This window comes from Hoplias malabaricus, chromosome 18 (genome assembly GCF_029633855.1).
Source record: "Hoplias malabaricus isolate fHopMal1 chromosome 18, fHopMal1.hap1, whole genome shotgun sequence".
In the NCBI taxonomy this organism is placed as follows: domain Eukaryota; kingdom Metazoa; phylum Chordata; class Actinopteri; order Characiformes; family Erythrinidae; genus Hoplias; species Hoplias malabaricus.
The window spans coordinates 21,730,094-21,755,794 of NC_089817.1; the positions used below are offsets into that span (position 1 = coordinate 21,730,094).

The window sequence follows — 25,701 nt, forward strand, 5'->3', positions numbered from 1 at the left end:
TCAGCTGCAAGTTAATTGTGAAAATTGATGCCACATGGGGTATTAGCAGTTTAAATAACTGGAAATGGCACAAAGGAAGTCTGTCAAATAGTCCTTCAAAGAACCAAAAATAAGGTGAATAAGCTCATAAGTATGAATTCAATATTCGCGCTCTCTCTCTCTCTCTCTCTCTCTCTCTCTCTCTCTCTCTCTCAATTTAGGGAGAGGATGGGAGTGGTGGTCAATCAGATGGTAAGGTATTATCCATCTTTTTTCTAGTGAATGATGCTAATCAGGACAGTAAATTCATTGAGTAAAATGTTAAGTGAAGTGATTTTGAATTAATTGCATAACTTATCCTTAAACAGTGTGGTGTGTCTCATCATACCCTAAAACCCAAATATCACACAAAAAGTTGTTGAATGCAGCTCCTTTAAAGTTATACATTAATGAACCAAAATATAAAGACTACTCAGACACAATCTATCAACAACAGCAATCTAATTGGGGACAGAACACAAATGGTTTACAGGGTGTTGGGTAACCAAGGCTCATTGATATGTAACGGCATAGCTATTCAGTCTGCTTTGAATTGACACATGGGATTATCTGGCAAAGTACTGAAATGATGGTAGTAAGGGAGTGTGTCGCACCTTGTGCATTGAGCTGCATAGCTGCATGTCACTCAGGGAGCCCTTGCTTGCCTGAAAACATATGCAGCAGTTACCTGGTAGTAACTGGACATATGCAGCAGTTACTTACCACGGATAGTGCCTATCTAGACAGTATATTTGGCATGTGGAGTGAATCTTTAGGTTCATTAGTGTACTTTCCCTAAAGTCTGTAATATAGTGTGACAAGGAAAAGAGTTGTGAATTAATTAGAATTTATCTATATTCTGCCTCTTTTGTTTTACTTTTTCTCAACACAGATGCTCAGCGGGGGGCTGCCCACAAAAGTGCTGCCTCCACAAGTCTGATCCATGACTCTGATCTGGCTGTTTCAATCAAAGATCTGGATAACCTCTTCAACTCTGATGAAGATGAGCAAACGGTGAGCTTGAGAAAGAATCATTAACATCAAGGCTGTAAAGATTTAGTCATTCGGAAATTGTGCACTCATATGCACAATCGCATACATTGAAACGGCCATGATTACCTGTTGCAGTAAAGATATTTTGAACACTTAATTATTTATAATCTAATTATGTAGTTACTTGTGATGTGGTTTTTGGTCCATATACTGCTGACTTTGTATGTGCCATGTATATGTTGGCACTATTCCACTGCATGATACTTACACTTGTCAACTCTGCTCGCTTTTTGGTACCTGGTTCGTTTTCCACTACCACAGCTACCCCTGAAATATAGCTGATATCACAAAATACGGTCACTAATAAAAACAGGGATCTTTGGCAGCCATAACAATGGAAGAGATAATGTTAAGCCTTGCTTTACTCCTTTGTTTGCTTGTTGTTTTTTGTTTTTTTCATTGTTGCATCTCCCAGCTCTCGATGGATTCTCAGCTAACAATCTTAGAAACGTTTGCACCTTTTCAAAAAGTCCATGGTGTAATTCAATGAACTGCCATTGTCAGTCAGATAAAAACAAATGTAATCACAGATGTTGTTTGGGGATTTTACAAATGGCTTGTTTGTGCTGGATATCTGTGTTGTATTATGTAGTGACATTCCTCTCTGATCAGTCAGTGCTGTACAAGATTAACTCATCACAGGTACTAAAATTGTATGGTACCTGGTACAAAATTTGTCTAATAGAAAAGCAAAAAATTTGAGTTGAGCAATGTAGGTACCATGCAGTGGAAAGTTGCCAAATGTTAATTTCTGACAATTGTTGAGCTGTGAACTACTGGCTTGGGTTTAAATAGGCCTTTCTGCTCTCTTACTGTTTAGACGAAAAGCTTGTAAAAATTCCCAATATTCAGAATAATGAATTCAGTTAAAAATTTGCTAGTAGCTGACACAAATGTGTATTAAAAGACTTGCATTATCACAGTAATACCAGCTAGAAGTGTTGAGCTAGAATAAAACTCAGTTGTAGAGTGCAAATACCATGCAAATAGCTTTACTAATGTGTGGGGTATTTTGTTTTTGTTTCTTTTTTTGTTATCATAATTTTGTAGCCTGGTGGCAGGAGAGCAGTGAATGGTGCAGAGGACAAGTTTGGAAGTAAGGAACCAAAACCAGCTACCATGGACCCTGTTTCATGTATTAGTGAGTATAATTTCTAGAACAATTACACATAAGAGAAGTAGACATTTTTTTTTTATGTCCAAGCAACATATTTGCTGTAAAAGCGCACACATTTTTTTTCCTATACTAATTTGGGTCAGATATCTATAAATGGTTTTCCATTAATAAAAACTATATATAAGCTATGAAGACACAAGTAAAATATATTATAAAACGTGTAAAACACTCATAAACAAATTTGAAAAATTAGCCTATATGTAAGTATTACATACATATGCTCTAATCCCATTAGAACTTTAGAGGCTGAATGCACTGGAATATCTTAGACATTATACATACTGTTAACTCTTTTTGTATTTTATTTATTTTTTGTTGTGTGGTGGACCTTTTGTTGTAAGCCGAGCTCAATTAGACCCAACTCAGAACCATCAGAAGAAAGCTGTTGATAGAAAAAAAAATTTGTTCAAATGACAAAAGCCTGGATCATTCTCTGTCACTTCAGAGCACAATCATAAGACATACAGATAATGGTTAGAAGAAAAGTGAGAAAATTCTTAGCTATACGCTGTCTATAATGATGTAGGTTAAAGCATATATTAGCTAGTGGAACCTACCTTAAAAAAAAAAAACCTGACTGAATGATTACATAATTCTTATGGTGTACATAATTCTATTGCATATACCTAATCTTGAAGAATCATGATCACAAAGAAATAAATCTGAAAATTCATATAGCATTTAGTCGCCTCCTCCTTCAATGTGGTTTTTTTTTCCTGCCCTCCCCAATATTTTTCCTGATTTTATCCCTATTTCTAGGTTCAGCAGATCTTCACCAGATGTTTCCCACCCCTCCATCTCTAGAGCAGCATATAATGGGTTACTCACCAATGAACATGGGCAGTAAGGAATATGGTAACATGGAGCCTGGGCCAGGCCTCACATCTTTGGATGGCCCCTCTGTTTTAGCAGGCCAGTTTAAGATTGAGGTGGAGGAAAGCTTCTGCAGTCCAAAACCATCAGAGATCAAAGTGAGTGTTATGCATTTTCCGCAATAATTCAGACACAAATCATTACATTTTCTGAATGATAAAGCAGCTTTTTACACTAGCTGTAGGGACTACTGTGACCAGGCCAGATCAGAGCTGCAATCGTACAGTTTAAATACACCCACTCTAGTTGGAGAAGCAGGTACAGTGAGGATTTGTTGCATGAAATTTGCTAGCAAATCTTTGCTAGCCATTTTCTTTTTCACTGATCTTCCTGTAACAACATCAGTAGGAATACAGAATGTGTGTGCTGTGAGCATTTCTGTATTACCGTGGGCCAATAACAATAGGGGCGGGTTCTGTTGCTGTTTGTTTTTCTAGTGCTGATCGGACTATTGAGTGCCACTGTACTGATACCAGATCTGGCCTCCTAATGCATCATTTATTATCTGCCATTTTGACACACACATACAAACCTGCTTCTTTTTATCATCAGAGAATAGTGACCTGCCGTTTGTTCACATTAAGTCAAACATGCTTATAGACATAACCAGGGTTTCAGGAATAACCAGTCACTTGGTCAGTTGCGTCATGCTGCTGACAGCTGTTAAGGAGCTGTTCTGATTGTGTTGTGATTATCGAATATTTGCGACACCTGCTGACAGAAATGAAGATTGCAGCTTTGAAATGCAGGATAAATCAGCTGTTTCATACAGATAGGAGCTGGATATACTTAAACCAGCTTTCACATGAATAATGTAAAAAATAAAATAAAAAAATAGGGGTACTAACTTATGAAAAGGGCAGTTCTTGAAAAAGTCCCTAAAGGAATGTGGTTAATATATTTTTTCTGGGTTGCTGTGGTCAAATGACTGGTATTTAGTGCTTCTTGTGAGACATCCTCACCTTTTGTAGTCATGCCCATTACACTTGTAGAAACATTCCTAAAATTGGTATCAGGTGTAGCAAAGTTATTTAATGCTGCAGTTATTGGCACTGTTATGAGGCATTGTTTTTCTATTTGTATAAAAAGATAGAAGAAACCTGCACTGAAAACGTATGCACAAAGTTAATTGCAGTATTATCAGGGTATTTGTTTGGTGCTTGCTTTAATTACTGTATAACTCATTAGGCTAAGTTTGCAAATTTTTTGATGTATATTTTTTCCGATTCTCAGGGTCTTCCTTCTAATCTGTTTTACAGGACTTTTCGTTTGTTTTTAAACCTGAGTTATGTCAGCCTTTTCTTGGCTGCTCCATGTTTGCGCCTCTTAAAGCCCTTCCTAGCCAGTGTCTGCCTCCCATCAAACTACCGGAGGAGTGTATGTACCGGGCCAGCTGGTCCCTGGGCAAACTAGAACTTCTCAGTTCTGTACCTGCCATGAGCTTCCTCAACAGGTCAGTAGAACAATCAGTGAGATTCTAGTGATCTATGAGTAGGTACATGAATCCAAGTTTTAAAAATTGGGCTAAGCAGGGATGCCACTGCTGTTCACATTTATGAAAATGTTCATCTAATAGATTTGCTGTTTAGCATCTCAAGAATTTGATCTAATTTATATTGTATTTTTAAATGCATGTTCAGGTTAAAAGAGCTAAAATTTATCTGGCTTTACAAATTTAGCAAAAAGCATTTTATTGGATATATTTTCAGAAATATTTCTGTAGTGTTTTGATTATTATTTTATAGAAACAAAAAAATATATATTTTCAGTGGAAGTCAATGTAAAACAAATTTATTCCATGTAATTTTGGAGCATTTCTGTTGATCCGTTCAACATGAAATGTTCACACAACGTGAAGGACAGTTGATGTGTAGTAAACTAAAAATCAAGAAAAATGCAAATGCTTGTTTTTCTTTTGACAGAAAGAAATCTTGAAATTTGAAATCTTCCCTCAATAATGTAAACACAGTTGAGAAATGTATTGAATCCGTGTTGAAACTAAAATGTAATTAGTTCCTGTTAATGAGTCAAGATCCATCATTACTAGTTATTTAATAATGTATAGGTTATTAAATGAGTGATACATTGGTGGAGTATACATTCAATAAATCGAATAACAATTTAGTTCATATTTTTGCTATATAATATTAAAATAATTTAATGTACTTGAAATGAGTAATGTAGGAGCCGAATGCGAGCTGGCCATTGCAAGTGTGTGAGTAGAATGGTATGAAGCTGATTGTAAGGTTCAGGCATTTTAAAGATGGTTCAGGGCTTGGTATGAGTGGGCTAGGTTGGTTTTCAAACCTACCACAGCTCAGCTACACAACCACCTCTTCAAAAAGCAATCCCTCAGAACCCTGCCAGTTTAAAGGCCACTAAGAAACACACAGGCCCACACACACACACATACTAACACAGTGTGGGACAAGCTATGCGTTCATTCCTTTCACAGCTGCCTGTTGGCCTGTCTTTCCAAAAATAGCCTGTCTGTCCATAGTGAAGGGTCCTGGAGAATGGAAGTACAGTACTGCAGCTGATGAGCAACTACTCCGATTTGAAATAGATTTTCAGAAAGCTGAAGCTATGTGCAAAATCAGCATAATCCACAGAGGAGAAAAAACTCTCTGGAGATGGATTAGTTAAATAGTAAATTATATTCAAGTTGATTTAAGATGAGAAAAATGGCCCTTCAAACTGTGTATGTCTTGTATATCTTAATCAGAATGTGTGTGAGTGGTATGGGGGATTGGGATGATGCAGTGTTGGGGTGGAGTAGTTGTCGAACATGCACTATAATATTTCTATTGCATGAATTTGTCTTTTCTATGTACCCTCTCTTCTTTATTACAGTAACATACCTAGTGTGGGAAGTGCTATGGAACAGGACTACAGTCAGTCATACACCCCCCAGACTCACACCCCATTTATATCAAACAGCGCACCACCCAGCAACAGCGGTACAGGGATTCTCCCCTCTCCTGCCACTCCTCGTTTTTCTGCCCCCACTCCCCGCACACCTCGTACCCCCCGAACCCCACGCGGCCCCGCCAGCGTCCAGGGCTCCCTTAAGTATGACAACTCAGACCTGTACTCTCCTGCCTCCACACCCTCAACCTGCCGCCCTCTCAACTCTGTGGAGCCAGCTACCGTGCCCTCCATTCCTGAAGCCCACAGCCTCTACGTCACCCTTATCCTATCTGAGTCTGTCATGAACCTGTTCAAGGATTGCAACTTTGACAGTTGCTGCATCTGTGTGTGTAACATGAATATTAAGGGTGCTGACGTAGGTGTGTACATCAGTGACCCCAATATGGAGGCTCAGTATCCCTGCACCTGTGGCTTTAGTGCTGTTGCCAACCGCCGGTATGGCAACGGCTCAGGCCTCTTCCTGGAGGATGAGTTGGACATCATTGGTCGGGGCTCCGATGTGAGTCGGGAAGCAGAGAAGCGCTTCGAGGCACTGAGGAGCTCCTCATTGGAGAAGAGTGGAGGAGTGAAGGACAGAGTCCCGGATGATCTGATATTGCTCCTGCAAGACCAGTGCACCAACCCTTTCTCACCACTTGTGGGAGTAGAGTCAGAAGGAACAGCATCCAGGGTGCCAGGAAACACTGTAGTCCCCCCCTGTGTGCGGATGGAGGAGAGGGACTTCCACAATGACTGCTACCTGGCTCTGGAACATGGTAGACAATTCATGGATAACATGTCAGGGGGCAAAGTGGATGAGACGCTGGTCAAAAGCACCTGCCTGCACCACTGGGCTAAACGCAGCGGTGAGTGTGACCAAGCCTTTCATAGGGCTGAACAATATGGCTAAATCTAAGGCCAAAATTTATATCCTGATATGTTTCTTAGCTTCGATAATTCCATCGGTTTAATTCCAGTATCGATATGAACAATTTAAAAGCCACCTAAAAACTGCCAAGAACAAACAAGAAACATGACATTACATGGCTCTGTCAATATTAATATTTTTAAAATAAGTTGAAAATTGAGTGCAAATAACTGGCAGCAGCACCCTGTATTGAACATCAGTAAAAATATATTTGATATTGAAATATTTTGTATTGCCATATATATTGGTAATGAATTGTTGTCAAGTCCTAGTGTCCAAAATGTCTGTTTTATTGTTTTATTGTGTTTTTACTCTTACTCTCTCAGCAGTGGACGTGAGTGCTTTGTGCTCGCAGGATGTGTTAAGAGTCCTCCTTTCCCTCCAGCCTGTTCTTCAGGATGCCATCCAGAAGAAAAGGACTGTGCGCTCATGGGGTGTCCAAGGACCTCTTACCTGGCAGCAGTTTCACAAAATGGCTGGAAGAGGATCCTATGGTAAGCAGCAAGTGCTCTTTAATATCTCTTAGTTACGTGGTAAATTATACTCCTATAGTTAAAGTTCTCCATAAAGTATATAATTCTTACAATGGACCCAACACTATCAATCAAAACACTTAATTTTCTTTTATTTTCTCCCCCTCTACATTTATTCTCAGGCACAGATGAATCTCCAGAGCCTTTGCCCATTCCTACATTTTTGGTGGGTTATGAGTATGACTTTGTGGTACTGTCTCCCTTTGGCCTGCCCTACTGGGAGAAGCTACTGTTGGAACCCTTTGGCTCTCAGAGAGACGTGGGATATCTGGTACTCTGCCCTGACAATGAAGCACTACTCAGTGGAGCCAAGAATTTTTTCAGGGAGCTAACTGCTGTCTATGAGGTGTGTGTGTGAGCTGTATGCTGTTAGTCCTATATCCAGTAACTCATTGAAATAATTTTTGATGTACTAGCATGTTTTGAGGTATGGTTAAAAATACCTGAAATCAGCTTAGAATTTTAATCGAACTGCATCTCTGGCTTTGAAATCAGAATGTCACCTCTAAATTAGTTTAGTTTAGAGAAATTGATAGGCTGGTGCGGCCATTGATTAAAAGAGGCATTATAGCTGCATAAAAAAAAACAGATGGTGTTGTTGTCCAACAGTCTTGCAAGCTCGGTCAGCATCGACCAATTTCCAAAGTGCATACAGATGGAATTGTGAGAGTGGGAGGAGCAGCAGCCAAAAAGTTGTCGGAGCAACCAGTTTCAGATTGGTTCTTGAAGGGAGTCAGCAGCACAAGTGAAGCCTTTGCCAAGCTCAAGCTATTTGCGCAAGTCTGCAGGCATGACCTTGGTAAGTTAGTTTTAGTGCAGAACATGTTACATGTTACCTCTGTTAATATTATGTCATGAGGAAAATAATGGTTATGCAGACCTATTAAATTTGCACTAGTCAACATTACAAAGTAGTCAACATTACACACATTACTTAATCAGCCATGCCCTTCCCTTCAGCACAACACAGTAGATGTTTTTTTTTTTGTTTCTTGTGATCCCTCTGCCCAAGACATCTCCTTTACCCCATCTTAATATTGAAATTGATTGTTTGCTGTTATATTAATGTTACAAAAGTCACCTTTAAAAAAACTTTACTAATGAATGAATCTAAGATAAAATAAATGTACCGAGGAGCTGATAGAAAATAATCTATGGTTCCATCTCTCTCCCTGTCTCTTTCTCAGCTCCATACCTCGCTACACAGCCATTGGATAGTTCTTTACTCACTCAGCCAAGTCCACCCCCTTCCACCACCCTTTCTTTACCTGCACAGTCCTCAGGATCAACTTCTTCTAACTCTCAATCCTCACTAGCCTCTGGAGGCTCCTCACTCATCAATAACACTGGCCCTGGTAACAGTGGCCCAGGGTTACCAGGCAGTACCAGTAGCATGCCTTCCTCAGGCACACAGAACAGCAGCATGCAGCCCAGCAAGTCAAGCTCCTTCCCACCCTTTGGGGCTGTGGGAGTCCAGAGCAACTCACAGTCTGGGGCTCTGAGCCAGCAGACTGGCACTCAGAACTCTAACCTCTCTGGAGACACCAACACCAGCCAGACACAGGGGCCTTCTGAACCACCCGAGAGGTATTCCACAACAAACCTGACTTCAATTTCACAAGCATTACATTTGTAAGTTTTTTCACTGTCATATCCTCACTGTTGCTATTAAGGCCTTTTATTTCCATTATGGTAATTCCTTGGAGATGAAGTAAATATTTTTAACTTGTAAAGTAAAACATTAACCGTGCATTTATTTTATTTGATTGCAAACATGGTTTATACTCTTTACTGTAGAATGGACATTTGAGGATAATGCTTAGAGGGCTTTTCCATAACCAGCATGTTTGGAGGTTACTTCAGAAGCTTGCTTATGACTGAACAGTAGTCTAGGGCGGTATAACAGTAATACTGTATACTGCAGTATTTAAAAATAGGGTTGGTATCTCAAAATAAGGATGGTATTTTAAAATTATGACGTGGTGTGAGTAAAATTTCTGGTCTTTGTCTGACTAAATAAAGTACAAGGTAAAATCAGGTCATTTGTGTACATTTAAGAGAGCCACAGGGAGGGGGTGCTGTGGGAGTTCACTAACTGGTAATATCATGCTTTGAAAACGGGTACAGAAAAAACACAAGCCCAGTCACCCATCATAGTGGTGACTATGACATAGCACAGAGATTGACTTAAAAGATACAACACATAAACACTCAGAAGACACTTCACTCGATTTTGTGCTGACAGATATGAGTCCTATAGGATATGAATCCTATAAATTTGTGTGATTTGAGCCTCAATTGTCAGGAACACGGTCTGTGCTGTGGTGTATGTTATCAGATCCATGTCAAAAATTATGACCACGTAAAGCCAAATTGTGCAAGGAATAAGAATTTTTTTCATTGTGCAAGGTGGTTTTAAACTAGGAATGGGCGGTATCCACATTTTTATACTGTAATGTCGTCTCAAAATATTATCTTGGTATACGGTATTACCGTGGGGAAGGGGTGCTCTGTCAGGGTGCGCTGAGCCTTATATCTTTGAGCACAAAGTGGAGTGAATTTAGTTAAACACAGCCCAACAGCAACTGGTGCTGAAGGAACAGAACAGTTTGAAAATTATTGAAATAAGACGGTTCTACACTGTTTAGAAGCACGGCTGATGCTAACTTGTGGTTTAGCACATCACAGCATTTTTCAGCAAATTGAGGCTCAAAACAACACATATTTAGAGGATAAAGCCATATGAGCACAGAGTCGAGTGAAGGATTTTCTGATAATCATGTCTGTTTACAGCTTAATTCCTTTCCCTTTTAACCCAAACTCATTGCTAAACATACAACTGTGCTGGGCTACTGGGCTTGTGTTTTTCTCCATGTGTTTTCAGACCGTGACATCAGCAGTCATTGAGCTCCCACAGCCACCCTGTAGCTCTCTTAAATGCACATGAACATTTAAGCCGACTTATAAAGACACAAAACCGAAATTTGACACACCACACACACGTCCTAAATACCACCTTCATTTTAAGATACTATCCACATTATTAAATAGTGTGGTATACAGTATTATTGTTATACTGCCCAACCCTAAACACTCACAATTGTACTACTCCTCATGTGAGGCGATTTCTTTCTCTTGAGAAGTGATTTTTTTTTTCTTTGTGCCAAATGGTATATACCCGCTCGTGATTTTTGACATGGATCCAAGGTCATATGTGGTGTACTAAACCATAAGTGCTAACTAAGCTTCTAAGCTTATTTCACTTATCAAACTTTTCTTCCATCACAAGTTGCTGGACATCTCTGTCATACTTGAGGTTTTATCCTATCGATGTTAACTGTTTCTGTTTGTAATGGTGTGTTTCTCTTTTGTTTCTAGCACCATGGAGAGAGAAAAAGTTGGCGTACCCACTGATGGGGAATCTCATGCCATCACATACCCCCCTGCCATTATGATTTATATTGTTGACCCTTTTTCTTATGAGGATGCAGAGTCTGGGGTTGCCCACTCATGTGTGTGGACACTCGGCCTCTTGCGGTGCTATATGGAGATGGTGCAAATCCTTCCTGCTCATATACAGAGCTCTATCTCAGTACAGGTATGTCCAGGTTGTGAAATTCTTTATGCCACTGAGCAGATAAATTCATTCATGAGGATTGGGAATTATTTAAATGTGTGATTATTTACTACTTTGTGGAAATGGGGTAAAATTAATTGATAGGAGTTTACCATATATCGAATAAATAATGTTTTATTTAATCAGCATGATTTAATTTTCTTTGCTGTACTTATTTAAACATGTTTTAATGTACTTTCCATTTAGTTTAAAACTTTTGAAAGCATATGTGACAGCTCTCTGGTGGGTTGTGTTTTTCCTCAGATAATCCCATGCCAGTACCTCCTGCAGCCAGTAAAGAGTGAAGAGAGGCAGATGTACACACAGCACCTGAAATCTCTGGCCTTCTCAGTGTTCTCTCAGTGCCGACGGCCCCTCCCTGCCTCAACTAACGTCAAGTCATTGACTGGTTTTGGACCTGGACTGGCACTCGACACTGCCCTTAAGAGCCCAGAGGTGAGTGGGGGAAAACAAGTTAGCGTTCCATGTACTGAAGATACTCAGTGGGCAGAGGCAAGGATCTGTTCATCAAGGATGTTTTTTCCCTGTCCATCTGAACAAAGTTTACCCAGTATTAAGCAGATTAATACCCTGAATCCCCAGTTTCCCTAAATTACGCTTTTTGTGCTTGTTCCCTATAGCTCAGCCTTAAAACTAAAACTAAAATTAGTCATTTTAACTGAAGTAAGAGATTGTCATTTGGAGGCAGTGAGTTTTTCAGGGCCTCAAAACTAAATGAATAACAGAATAGGGAAGGAAAATTTTTTTTTTTTTTAAATGAAGTCTCCTACTTGCTTCAATAAAGCATTTATTGTACTGTTGTCAAGGTAATCTAGATTAAAAAAAAGAAATTGTCTGTGCTGATAGGATCATCTTCTATACTATAATTTCCATACTACATAAATTATGCTCTCTGTGTTCGTGCATGGGTACATCTCATCGCTGTCCAATTAAAAACATGAATATCCATTTTGTGTGTTTTTTTTTTTTTTTTCTAATTTACTACATTACTACATTGTTTGAACACAGCAGCTGTATTTCTCATCGTGTGAAAATTTGATTATGAATGAACCAATAGATATGCTCCAAAAATATTTGGAATAAAATCCTTTTACATAAACATTCATTGAAAATTAAGAAGGTTTTTTCCTTTTCCTATAAAGTTACTGTTGTGGAGATACATGTTTGTCTTTCGAAAGTGCCAATATCCACTGATTGAGGTGCAGAGCTACTGTTAACAGATCTATTGGTAGGCAGCTCTTTTGTTACTGGATCTGTATTGCATCATTATGGTACTATTTCTTGAAGTGGAATGCAATGGGGCATTGTGTGTGTTACACTAACCTTCCTGTCTTGGAGCAGGACCAAAAGGAGAACTCTGCACCAGCAATTTTCTTTCCATTATCTGTTCGAGAAGCTCTGAGGCTTCCCTGTTGGGATTCAGCCTGCCTGTTATGGTTGTCCCATTCCAGTCTCAAAGATCATTGTCAGGGCCGATCAAGGCATTTTTGTAACTGAACAGTGTTGGCTATTTTGAGCACAAACCTAAGCCTAATTCTTTCGTTTTACATCAGCTGGAGAGTGCAATTTGTGACAGGGGGTGGTGAAAATGTCTGCATTGTGGGGAATATTTTAAATTGGAGAATGAAACCAGTCCAAACACACTTTAAAGTTTTATTTTGAATGTTGCTCATTTTGAGTGTACTGCTTTTACTACTGCAGTGCTCCATAAAGTGAAATGCATATGAGTTATTTATAAAGACATGTTGTGTTTAATTTATTTTGTAACAGAAACAGAATAAGCAACAGGTTGACTCCAAGCCATTTTTATTTATTTCACTGCCGAGCTATGAATTTATCAAGCATATACATTGTGCTGATTTTAATAACAAAGGTTGTGTGTGTAGTGTGCAACTGTATTATTTAGGACAATATAAGTATCAGGTTAAGACTCTTATCAAAATATGCTCAATATTAAATGACTTGGATTGGAATCAGGGACAACATACTTGATTGGGACAATCCCCCTCTGCCCTTGGCCACAATCCAGTTTTGGGTTTAAATTTTGTAGTGTCAGGTTTTTCAGTGACATTTGACCTGACCACTGATTTTTTTTTTTGCCTTTACAGAGGCCAGAGTGTCTGCGCATATACACACCACCTTTCATCTTGGCACCAGTGAAGGACAAGCAGACTGAGTTGGGCGAGACATTTGGTGAAGCATCACAGAAATACAATGTGCTGTTTGTGGGGTACTGCCTGTCACATGACCAGAGGTGGCTCTTGGCCTCCTGTACAGACATGAATGGGGAGCTACTGGAGACATGCATTATCAACATAGATGTTCCCAACAGGTTAGATGCTGGTCATCTGTTTTTTCAACCCTTCAACATATTTACTACTAGAGTACTTTTGATCTTATTTTTTTCAAATGAAGATTAGTTTTGACCTAAATGAGAGTTTGTATTCTGAAGCTCTAAGATTTTCTCGTATGTGCTTAGAGCCCGAAGGAAAAAGGGCTCAGCTAGGCGGCTGGGTCTGCAGAAGCTCTGGGAATGGTGCCTGGGACTGGTACAGATGACATCAGTACCATGGAGGGTGGTGATTGGCCGACTTGGACGGATAGGTCATGGAGAGCTGAGAGGTCAGCCTTTTTTTTTTTTTTTTTTTTTTCAGCACATAAAATGCATACTTTGTAGTTTTTGAGAGGTAAAAAATGGTCAAAACCATTAGGACAGTTAATGAGTATACATGTAAAAAAGAGTTACATTTTTTAAATTAAATTGTTTTGTGTAAAATTCAGCATTTAGCATGTCAAAAAGACATTTGTTACATATGTAACTGTTTTTTGAATGACAGTCGGCATGTAGTTCAGCCTATAAATATTTCCGCAACATATAGCTTGGATTCAGACTTAATGTTAACAAGTTGTGTGACATGCTTCACCCTATTAAAGGCCACCATGCACATCAGATATCCTCTGATAACTTATTGTGTAATCTCACTCTGTCCAAGTGTTGGACAGCTCTGCCTGTCATATGGTATTTGCAGAACCACATTAATGGCGCTTTTCCATTGCATGGTACCTACATGACCTGACACGCTTTTCAGCCCTGGTCCTTGGACGTTTTTCCATTAGCACAGCTCCCCGGTTGAAGTGTAGCTGGTGATGTTACAAAACCCTATCTGTAACGAGAACCAAATGCTTTGAAAACTACAAGTTTCACACAGCATGATAGTAGAATTTGTCGATGTCATAATCTGTGTGCTTGCAGGTTCTGCTTGGCCAAAGTACCCTCCGGGTCATTCAGCTTCATTCAGTGAAATAACCAAGGGGGCCACCAATGTAGTCAGCCATGTAGGCATGTCACAATAGTAATTTTTGTGGTCAATATGTACATTACCTTTAACTGCAATAAAGGATGATATTGTTATTTTAATGCCACTCCAAGAAATAAGGTAAGAGGTACATTATTGGACACTAAAATTACAAACAGTATAAAGGTAAATCAGTTATTTTAAAGTCCAGTTGTCTTCCCTAAACATAAATTAGATTCTCTTCTCCAGAACTGAGTGAGTGGTTAAAATACTGGTCATGTTTATTCTTATGTAAACAAACAGTAGGCAATAACAGAAACAACATTTTTCCAAACTTATTTATTTACTTACTTACTTATTTACTTAATTATTTTTTTTCCACCAATTGTATTAAATGTCCTACTTGTTATGACCTGGTCTAGGGCAGACCACAACACAAAAAAAATGAAATAACGGAGTGTGATGAGTGCAAAAAAAAAAATACATCTAGGACAGTTTTGTGAAATGTATTAAGGTGATAGATACAGTTTAGTGACCAGAAAATTGACTTCAGGAGAGACCCAGGCCAAAACAACAAACAAACCCCACACTAACTACTTTTAGATACACTAATTAACCTGTGCCAGACGACAAAAACAAAGACAATGTGCTAACGTTACTCCCTTGCTGTGTATAAACAGAGACAAATCCCAGTTCCCAAAACAAAAACGGCAGCCACTCCCTACAACTGGTACACGTTTACAAATGGGTACAACAGACAGGCAACACTCAACAAACAAAAAAACATTCAACAATTAACAATTTCAACACAAAGCGAGTTCAACAGCACAAAAATGTAAACAGTCGAGTGAGGAAGCATTCCTCCCGGGTGTGACGTAACCCTCCCTTTCATAGCCGATGGTTGAAGCCAAACCATGGACCCTGATTCCGGCATCCGGCATGCAGTCACTCAGGAACCCAGGACTGGATCCTAGAACATATGGACAGGACAGGATAGAGATACAAGAGAACATCCATGCCCATAACATACTGTTTTACAAGTACTAAATTAGGAAAGAAATACAGACTTAAATATTTAAATTATTTGTGGCTTATATATTATCTAATTTGCTCATGCTCAATTCCATTCTTAGTATCCAGTACTCCAGTCTTCAGCACCTGTTGAGAATGAGCTTCTGTTTAAACATGAGGCACGCATGAGTGATGCGAGGAGCAGAAATGCTGGTTTTTAGTCATTTTTGCTTTGTTCCATTTCTTCTCCATTCTTCGTTATTTTTTTCGTTTTTAACAATCACCCTAATTTCCAAAATGTAATACTTTGTTTACTGTAGTATGTCAAACATTGGGTTGTTGAATTATAATGTAATAGAAAGCTGCTGAACACAAGGTTCTTTGATCAGAGTCAGCTGGTAGGATTGTTATCACACTTTTGTTTTTTTGTTTCTTTTTAAAATGATCGTTTTCTCTTGTTCATTCTCTTTCAGACTGGAGTATATTGTTAAGCAGGAGAAATCTGCAGTCTCTAAGCCGCAGACTGAAGGACATGTGCCGGATGTGTGGCATCTCATCAGCTGACACTCCCAGCATACTTAGCGCATGCTTGGTCGCAATGGAGCCTCAAGGCTCTTTTATAATTATGCCAGGTGATTTTAGACTTACTATTACTCTTCAGTTGTTTTTTTAAATTTTGAAGTACGATTTCTGTATACCTGATGTGATTGTGAGAATAGGGCAAAGAGTTTGAAGAAGTGTAAGTAAGTGCAGCGCTAATTTGACAAATTGTGTGTCATAAACACCTTTTAATGCAACTTTTGGAATTTCTTCCAATGGTGTGATAATACAAATTTGTTTCTGGAGTGGTGAAATGTATTTATTCCATTAACATATTAAGATATACTGAAAGTAAGGAAAGTGTGTCAGTCACTCATGAGAAAAGGCATGATTTATTGCAATAACAGACCACTCGCTAAACTGAACGCAGTTAATACTGCAGTGAAAGCTTTATTTACATTTTATGACTTAAGGTTTTAGAAAGGAGTTCTTACTAATTTTTTTTCTCTCTTCAGACTCTGTGTCGACTGGTTCCGTGTTTGGCCGTAGCACAACTCTTAACATGCAGACATCACAACTCAGCACCCCTCAGGACACTTCCTGCACCCACATCCTAGTGTTTCCCACATCTGCCTTTGTTCAGGTCAACAGCTCTAGCTACACACCTGAGGATATTGCCTTTAACCCCAATGGTAGGAATGTTGGGCAAAAGTTGCTAATGTTTTCACACATTTAGAGTATATTAAGTCTATTCTAGTTTGTCTTGTAAAGTGAGGTAAAACAGATCACTATTTGACATCCAAACAATTGCTCCTATTTTAAATGTGGATTTCTCTTTTATTCAGTAGATGGATCAGATGCAATCGGAGGTATCTTTGATCTCCTTGAGCAAGAGAATGACCTGGTTGATCAAGACATCATCAGTATCCTTCCTGCCTCCCCCACTACATCACCTGTTCACTCTCCAGGATCACAGTATCACCATGGAGGAGATGGGAGCAAGGTATGCACAACATGGGGAAATTTTATAAGGCTCTGTCATGAGATACATGGATGTAATTTAAAAAAAACCTAATTTTTAATAAGCAAACAAACCAGGCAGGTGTAGCTTTGCTGGAATGCCAAACTGATATATCAACAATGGGGAGGCAATCATTAAACAGTATGAAAGTTCCCTGGGGCCTAAATGAAAGGGCTACGATGTGATTTGGTCAAAACACAACAAGACTCATACAGCATAACACATTTCTAACTCTGTCTAAACAGCCCTGTTCAGAATGACCGGCTACAACACCTATTGACAATGAGTAGAAATGCTTTGTTCTCCATTCTTGTTTTCAAACTTTTTTAGCGTATTCAACATATTTTATCAGTACGTCCATTTATTTAAATGTTTTTTATTTATTTATTTATTTTCTCTCCTCTCTTCTCTCTTTATGGTCTCACATAAAAGGGAGTCCAACACTATGATGATGTTCTCAGATCTCTGATCATAGCATGATTAAAGATCATGATATTAGTTTGAAAGCTGTGATTGGAGAAAATCAGACTTCAGCATACCAAGAGATTTTGCACTATTTCATGCTCACAACTTTGTGGGAACAGCACACCAGTGCACAAAGCAAGGTCTGTAAACACATGGATGAGCAAGTTAGGTGTGGAAGAACTTGACTGGCCTGCATAGTCCTGATTTCAAACCTGTAGATCCCCTTTGGAACAGAGGATGCGAGCAGGGCCTTCTCGTCCCACATCAGTGTCTGACCTCACATGCACTTCTGGAAGAATAGTCAAAAATTCCCATAAACACACTCCTAAACTTCTTGAAAAGTCTTTTCAGAAGAGTTGAAGCTGTAATAACTGCAAAATGTAGACTGACATCATATTAAACCGTATGGATTAAGAATGGGATGTCACTCGAGTTCATATGCGTGCGAAGGCAGACAAGCCAATACTTTTGGCAGTATAGTTTACATGAATGTACAGATCAGAATCAATGCAACTAGCAGATCTTGACAGTGAGGTCAGCTTAAGGCACTTAAGGTATCAGATTCTCACTCTACGTGTGGGCTGAGTATCTGTTGTTAAGGCTACATGCACAGTAACCCATAATCTTTCTGGCCATTACACAGAAGAGCTGTATGTGAAACGCAAAAGTCTGGATTTGGATTTTATCCTGCCAACCCCCTAGTACAAAATCCTGAGTGAAGTCAGAGTGAGCTCAATTATAAATAGAGCCAGTAACATTATGGAGAATTCACTGTGAATTCATGCTGAGCGTCCTGCACATGCTACAGAGGCACTGCCCCATCCATAAAGCACACAAAAATATCTAGTTCTAAGAACATCGACATGGGTGTGAGTTCATATGTAAAATAGTTTTGAGTAAGAAAGATAAACGTATTACACACAGCGCATTTTACAAAATGATAACTACTCAACTATGCCACATCTAACCAAGATATTGACTTTGAGTGTAACTGGGTTTTTGAATATGTAAAACTCAAATCGGTTTTCGGGTAAAAAATATAAAAGACACTTCTTCAGCAATTATAGAATTTCTCAACACCTTTTCAAATAATCTCTTATTCATAGTTTATAGATTATTATCTGAAACAGGCAAAACAATTAATGTACCAATGCAAAACTGGGAAGAAGATCTGGTTACACCTTCTGCCAACCACTGGACTACACTGTACTTAGGAAAACCTATCCAAAATGGAAATGGTAGACTTGTATCTGTGTGCACTGCTTACACAGAAATTAGCTTAAACAAGAAAGAAAGTATAACACTTTCAAAGAAAATGACTCTGATTAACTGGAAATCATAGAAGAATATTACTGTCAATCAATGAGAAAGATGACTAATATACACTTCATAGAGTAGACACTTCATTTTAAAACAGACACTTCATTTTAAATACTATTAAAACTAATTACTAGGCATGCACCAATACCACTTTTTCCCCTATCGATACCGATATTTCATGTTCAAGTATGTGCCGATACCAACTATATTTATCTTAACTACTAGATAGGTGCCAGATATTTATATTGCTATACTTACCAATGTTATTTTGTTAAAGCAGTGTTCTGTATCACTAAAAAGATATAATAAGCTTGAATGAACAGCATTTACTTTTTATTAACTGCACATTAAAACATTTTAAGTTTCATAGCCATGAAAAAATAAATATGTCCACAATGCAGTAACAAGTACAAATAGGAAGACGGTCTAGCCTGACTGAACAGCTTTTTACACTGTCATGAGGATATTTGTCACGACCTTTGTCATGCCCTTTAAGGACTGCTGCTGACCTGTGTTAGCGTGCTTCTTCGTGGTTGCTTAAATTAATCAGTGTTCTTTGGCATACCTTAAGCTGGGGATACACTGTACGACTTTTCGCCCGATTCTTAATATTTTTGCCTCGAAATCGTGCTCTGTGTACTACATGTAGGAAATAATGTGAGTAGCTTTATGTTTAAAGAATGACATAATTTATTTACAGACTGCATTCCAGTGCACAGCTGTGTTTGAAATTAGTGTCTGGAGTTGATCTCTCTTTATTTCTCTCAGGGTCAGAGTACCGATCGGATGGAGTCCCATGATGAAGTTCCCAATATCTTGCAGCAGCCTCTGGCTCTTGGTTATTTTGTGTCTACAGCTAAAGCAGGTCCACTGCCTGACTGGTTCTGGTCCGCCTGCCCGCAAGCTCAGAACCAGTGCCCTCTTTTTTTAAAGGTAAACACCTGTATGTGCTTTACTGTGTGTGCTAACTGTGAGTTTAAGGTTTAAAGTTAAGTTAAATATAATTTTGTGTGTGTTATAGTATGGCCATGAATGGCCTTCACCATGACTCTGGAGCTTCATCCATTTGTGTAGTAAATCATTCCATCTTAAAAGGTGCAGCAGTTAACATTGTTGTTACATGTTCATATTTGCTTTATTTAGAGCTGCTTCTACTCAGAGTTTAGCAAAAGTCAAGGCACACATCTGAACTGTACAGCCATGTTTAAGAGGTTTTACATGTTAAGGTTAGATTTTTTTTTTGAGTACATATTTTATTTCTCAGTTCATGTCCTACAAGTTCTTACATTTTCCTATTCCATAATTCCAATGACCTATGACCTGCTTATAAATTACTGATTTGTTTTTTTTTGCAATGGAAAACATTGCAAAATCCTCAGTGCTCAGTTATTGGGTGGGCAGACGTTTTGGTGTATAGGAGTGGAGCAGGAGAGAAGAGCGATGCTCTTTTTGTCATGTATGAAAGTGTGGAATTTAGGTGTATATAAAAGACTATAAATACATTAGTACACAGCTGATATTTAACTGAAAGTGTGTCATGGTTTCCAGAATAAATTTAGATTCATGTATACCCATGGTTTTGAAAGCATTGAGAGTTGATCCTGTTGTACCTGATGTATGTTTCCTATATCCACAGGCCTCTCTACATCTCCATGTGTATTCAGTGCAGTCAGATGAGCTGTTGCATGGCAAACACTCCCACCCACTGGATTCAAATCAGACCTCAGATGTGCTCAGGTGGGAAATCCTGTCCTTCAGCCATGGGCTGCTGCTCTCATTTTTGTTAATTACTGTGGTTTTCAAGCTACAGTCAGTGATTTCAAATGTGGCAGCTGAAATTCATAACTATATTTGTTTTTGGCAACTGACGCATCTCTTAAATGTTCTGAAACCATAAGAAGTTCTGTGGGTTTGATGTTAAAAGGAAAATGCTACTGTACAAATTAGAAATGTTTTTATTGTAATTGTGCAATCAATATTACAGGTTATAGTATTTTCAGCTAGCAGCAGTTTCATTAAAATATTGGTTTAAAAAAAATTTGGTGTGTGTGTGTATATATATATATATATATATATATATATATATATATATATATATATATATATAAAATCGGATAATAAATAGTCTCAAATTAGAGCCACAAAATACAGCACATGAATGTTAGGATTTAATACTAATGCTCAGTAATTTTTCTGTAATATAAATAACTCTTACCTTCCTCCACCAGATTTGTGCTAGAGCAGTACAATGCCCTCTCCTGGCTGACCTGTGACCCTGCAACCCAAGACCGGCGCTCATGTCTGCCCATTCATTTTGTTGTGCTCAACCAGCTCTACAATTTCATTATGAACATGTTGTAACACCAATAGACAAGAACTGAGCATAACCAGAGCAGGGAGTCGGGATGAGAGAAGTGCTCCTATGGGATTTAAACCCAAAAATCTATACTACGGTGCTGGACTTGAAGACTGGGACAAAATCAAAAATTTCAGCTGTGGTTGTCATGGTGTTAAAGACCTAGCACCACAGAAAAAGACCAGCCTTCTTGATGTCAATGATATAAAAAGAAAGAAAATGGAAGTTAAAAGGGTTTTATTGTAGCAAAGAGGCCTAAGAGGTACCAGAAAGAGGAGTAAATGGAAGCTTAAAGGGTTTCCTGATGCCATTATGATTACTGTGGTACCATCTGGTTATAAGGCACTGGGCGGATGTAAGAGTCTCAGAGGTGACAAATTCAGGTCCAGAAAGAAAAAATCCACCCCAGAATTTTGTTTAAACTGCCCTGACCCCTCTGATGCTTGTTTTAGATGCCAGGCAGTTGGAATTAAATCCTAGAAGATTTTTACTTTTTACAGTCACCACCTCTGAGTCAGTAATATTATGGAGTGAGTGTCTGTATGACAAAAGACTAAGATTTTGGAGGAAATGAGACATCTGTGATTTCAATACAAAATAATTAATTCTTAGTTTTAAGATCAAGAACAAATGTATTCTTGGTTTTAAGACCCAGAATTCCCTGTTTCTTTTGGATGAACTTGCATCCAAATGAAATGCCTATATTTGTCTTATTTATTGTAAGTTTTTAAATGTATAATTTGTCTTATTTCGTAACCTCTTTTATATATAAAAGATATAGAAGGTTTATATTGCCTTCCTGCTTTGAAGCAATTGGTCAAAAATATATGTAATTGTCTTAATTAAAAAACTAGAAAAATCAGTAGGTTGCTTTTAGAGTATTATATTTTGTAAGGGAGAAAGAATATTTGTATTGTCATGATGTACAGAGGTGGTCGAGTTGGGTGAATTATGTCCATGCCTTTGTGAATGGGCACAGCTATGCTATAGCTGTAGAGGACTTGTACAGCAATGAAGTTCACTGTGTCTAAAATAAAGAGGTACATTGTCGTATATAGTATTTTATACCACACATTTAGACACAAAAACGGCAATATATAAATAATTATATATGAATGTCGTGCCAGTCAGTTGGCACGGCTACTGTTTTAGGAATAAAGTGAGTCAACTCAATTCTTTCCTGTGCTTGTGTTTCTGTGGCTGGGGTGGGTGTTGGGGAGCATGATGTGAAGTTAGTCCAGAACTCGCACACAGTGAATAAATAGTGACTGACTTGGTGGGCCCAGGACTAATAAAGTCAGAATATCTCTAGAAATAAAATGAAAATTATTTTTAAAAAGTCAGAATTGGCTGCCAAATGCAATGTAGTTAAAACCTACAAGTTGTGTCACTTCACAGTTGTAAGATTTACCTATGCATCTACTAGACATTTAACAGTCACACCACTTGAAAACCAAAAAAAAAAAAAAAAAGTTTTACAGGTTCATAAAATTATCTTCTCTAATATGTAGTTCATAAAAAAAAAAAATCATGTATACACTTGTGAGAGGATTATTTAAACATGCAAAGTTTTAAAGCGTGCAGATTAACATTTTTCTCCAGGGGCCAATTTTTCAAAACGCATCTGACAAGATTAAAACAGTCTAGTTGGATTAAACTTGAAAAATGGGTTTTTCAAAACAGATTACAATTTTTTTGATTCAGTATATTTGGATCTATATTTTGTAATCCAATCTTTAATCAGAATTAAATGCTACAACTGGGTTTTTCAAAACATCTAAGACAATTCTTGGATAGTTTTGATACCAAATATCAGGCCTATCATGATCATGATCCCATGATCCAGAGGTGGATTCAGGTGTGTTGAGGACACACTTGGTACAGAAATTACTTGGAAATAAATCGGAAATTAAATTAAAACTGAAATTTTAGTAATGTTTCATGCATACATGTAGCTCAAAGTGTTTATCAGACAAAATTGTGACTGTAAAATTTAGACAAAGGAGAACTGGAGACAGGATAAAATACAAATAAGCAATTAAAAATCATAATTAAAGTGTGGAGATGGAGAATAAAGGGAACAATTTGCTCTCTTGTGGAGTATTAATTCACAGAAAATCCAGATCCATTTGGATCAAGAAAAGTTTTGAAAAACCGGCCCCTGGTATTTCGAGCCCTCTAGTTTTGACACTGATGTACAAACCATACATTATCCTTTTATGCATAGAAACTCTCTTTACACAGCTAGCACATTGCAAGTTATTAACGTTACTTTAGCTGATGTTCAAAATGCACAGCTTGTACACATACCTTGTGCACAGTACTTCAACATGATTATAATATACATTATATCTATACATTATAATACATTATAATATACATATAATATACATTATATATATATATATACATTATTATACATACATTATACATTATTATAATTCTGACTTTACAGTGACCAACTAGTGTAAGCAGGATCCGTGGGAAGTTTGAGGTTTACTAACATAAAACTAACCAGACAAAAGTGTATGTGTACTGTTTATGCTGATATCTTAATTTTCTCACATACAAATTGATAGTTACACTATTGATTTACGATATGCTTTTTATACTTCTTGCATACTTCAGTACACCAGGACAGCTATGTGACAGTATTGTTTTCCTATGGTCCTGGAACTGCGGTTAAGCCACATGCCTTTTACCAAAACATGGTTAAATCTGTTGTACGTAAGATTTGTGTGTCTAGACTGACCAATATAAAGTATTCCCAAAAATATAACAAAGCTAATATAAATAACATTGTTCTGTACATAGTATGATAAACACTAAAATAATATATAATGGTTTTATTGATTTCTTCCTAAAAAGGATAATTTGGAATGTGTTAAATTACTCACATCATTGAGTAAAATCAACCACTATTGGAATTTTGGATACCATTTACTTAAAACCTGCAAAATCACTTCATATTACATACATATTACCAAAGTATTCACTCACCCAACCAAATCATTGAATTCAGATGTTCCAATCACTTCAATGGCCACAGGTGTATACATCACCAAGTGCAATGCAAAGCATCGAATGAAGAGGTGTCAAGCATGCAGTCATTGGACTCTAGAGCAGTGGAGACGTGTTCTCTGGAGTGAGGAATCACGCTTCTCCATCTGGCAATCTGATGGACAAGTCTAGGTTTGGGGTGCCAGGAGAATGGTACTTGTCTGACTGCATTGTGCCAATTATAAAATTTGGTGATGGGGATTATGGTGTGGTGTTGTTTCTCAGGACTTGGACTCGGCCTCTTAGTTTCAGCGAAAGGAAAACTTAATACTTCACCATAACAAGAGATTTGGGACAATTTCATGATTCCAACTTTATGGGAACAGTTTGAGGATGGCCCCTTCTTGTTCCAACATGGTTGCACACCAGTGCAAAAAGCAAGGTCCATAAAGACATGGTAGAACACCTTTAGGGTGAATTAGAGCAAAGGCTGTGAGCCAGGCCTTCTTGTCCCACATTAGTGTCTGAGGTCACAAATATGCTTCTGGAAGAATGGTCAAAAATTCACATCAACATACTCCTAAGCCTGGTGAAAAGCCTTCCCAGAAGATTAGACGCTATTGTAGCTGCAAAGGGTGGGATGACATCATATTAAACCCTATGTGTTAAGTTTGCATGTGTGCAAGGCAGATGAGCAAATACTTTTGTCTGTTTTTGTGGAATACATAATAGACAAAACCAATTTATAATGTATTAATAATCATTAAAATACATTTGATAATGATTGTGAATTTGAACCACATTTGCTTAATTTACTTACTGGTTTAATGGACTACTTATAAGAAATTACTATTATGTGTTAAATTTGACATGTCATTAAACTTGAGAATTATGAGTAATTTGGATGCGATTTACTTTAAACTGTATAGTAAAAAAAGGTATGTATATTAAATTGTAAATTGATATCTGTTTTCTTACTCATAAAAATAAATTTTATAATGTGTTGAATTTGATATATAATTAAAATAATCTTGAAAATTATGGAGAATTTGGAGGCCTTTTATACTTTACAATTATATACAAAATGCCTTCATATTTTATGTGTATAAAAAAAGTGTAATATGTGTTGGTTTTAATCTTATATTAGAAATTACCCTTTGTGTTGAATTTGACTGAGCATTAAAATAAACTTGACAACTGTGGAATTGACATCACTTCATAAATTATAGTTATGAACTGTGATAAGCTTTTATGATAAATGAATTGCTTTTATTGGCTACTTATTAGAAACGACTGTTTTATATTGTTTCTCATGAAAAAAACGACGATTGGATTTTGGGTGCAATTTTCTGTAAAGTAAAATCCCTTATAATTCGTGGGTATGTAATATGATAAACTCGACTTTATGGAAGGCTTTTTAGAAATTACCATATTATTATGCAATGAAATTAGTAAACAATGGCTTTAATAAAAGGAATATGCATGCGCCTGTGACTCCTACCGCTGAGTCACTAATAGCTGCGCTCGCAAATCTTACGTGAGGCTAGTGTATCTCTCCCGTAT

The 25,701-nt window shown here is 37.7% G+C and overlaps 1 protein-coding gene across 5 annotated transcripts in view; it reads left to right on the forward strand.

The window, feature by feature from the left end:
* med13a (mediator complex subunit 13a) overlaps positions 1-22,301 on the forward strand; it is a 78,677-nt gene extending 56,376 nt beyond the window's left edge. Inside the window, exons 11-30 of one of the 5 annotated variants that reach the window (XM_066650728.1) lie at positions 201-231; positions 911-1,032; positions 2,122-2,212; positions 3,008-3,219; positions 4,381-4,574; positions 5,975-6,897; positions 7,286-7,453; positions 7,615-7,838; positions 8,102-8,291; positions 8,680-9,124; positions 10,871-11,090; positions 11,373-11,564; positions 13,238-13,461; positions 13,609-13,751; positions 15,910-16,068; positions 16,492-16,668; positions 16,822-16,979; positions 19,551-19,715; positions 20,419-20,519; positions 21,011-22,301. In XM_066650728.1, coding sequence (XP_066506825.1) covers positions 201-231; positions 911-1,032; positions 2,122-2,212; positions 3,008-3,219; positions 4,381-4,574; positions 5,975-6,897; positions 7,286-7,453; positions 7,615-7,838; positions 8,102-8,291; positions 8,680-9,124; positions 10,871-11,090; positions 11,373-11,564; positions 13,238-13,461; positions 13,609-13,751; positions 15,910-16,068; positions 16,492-16,668; positions 16,822-16,979; positions 19,551-19,715; positions 20,419-20,519; positions 21,011-21,143 — 4,272 coding nt within the window. In that variant the 3' untranslated portion in view covers positions 21,144-22,301. Of the gene's footprint in view, positions 1-200; positions 232-910; positions 1,033-2,121; positions 2,213-3,007; positions 3,220-4,380; positions 4,575-5,974; positions 6,898-7,285; positions 7,454-7,614; positions 7,839-8,101; positions 8,292-8,679; positions 9,125-10,870; positions 11,091-11,372; positions 11,565-13,237; positions 13,462-13,608; positions 13,752-15,909; positions 16,069-16,491; positions 16,669-16,821; positions 16,980-19,550; positions 19,716-19,803; positions 19,978-20,418; positions 20,520-21,010 lie in introns of those variants that run through there. The other 4 variants (XM_066650730.1, XM_066650731.1, XM_066650729.1 and 1 more) reach the window with 4 other exon arrangements.
* The last annotated feature ends 3,400 nt before the right edge of the window (positions 22,302-25,701 follow it).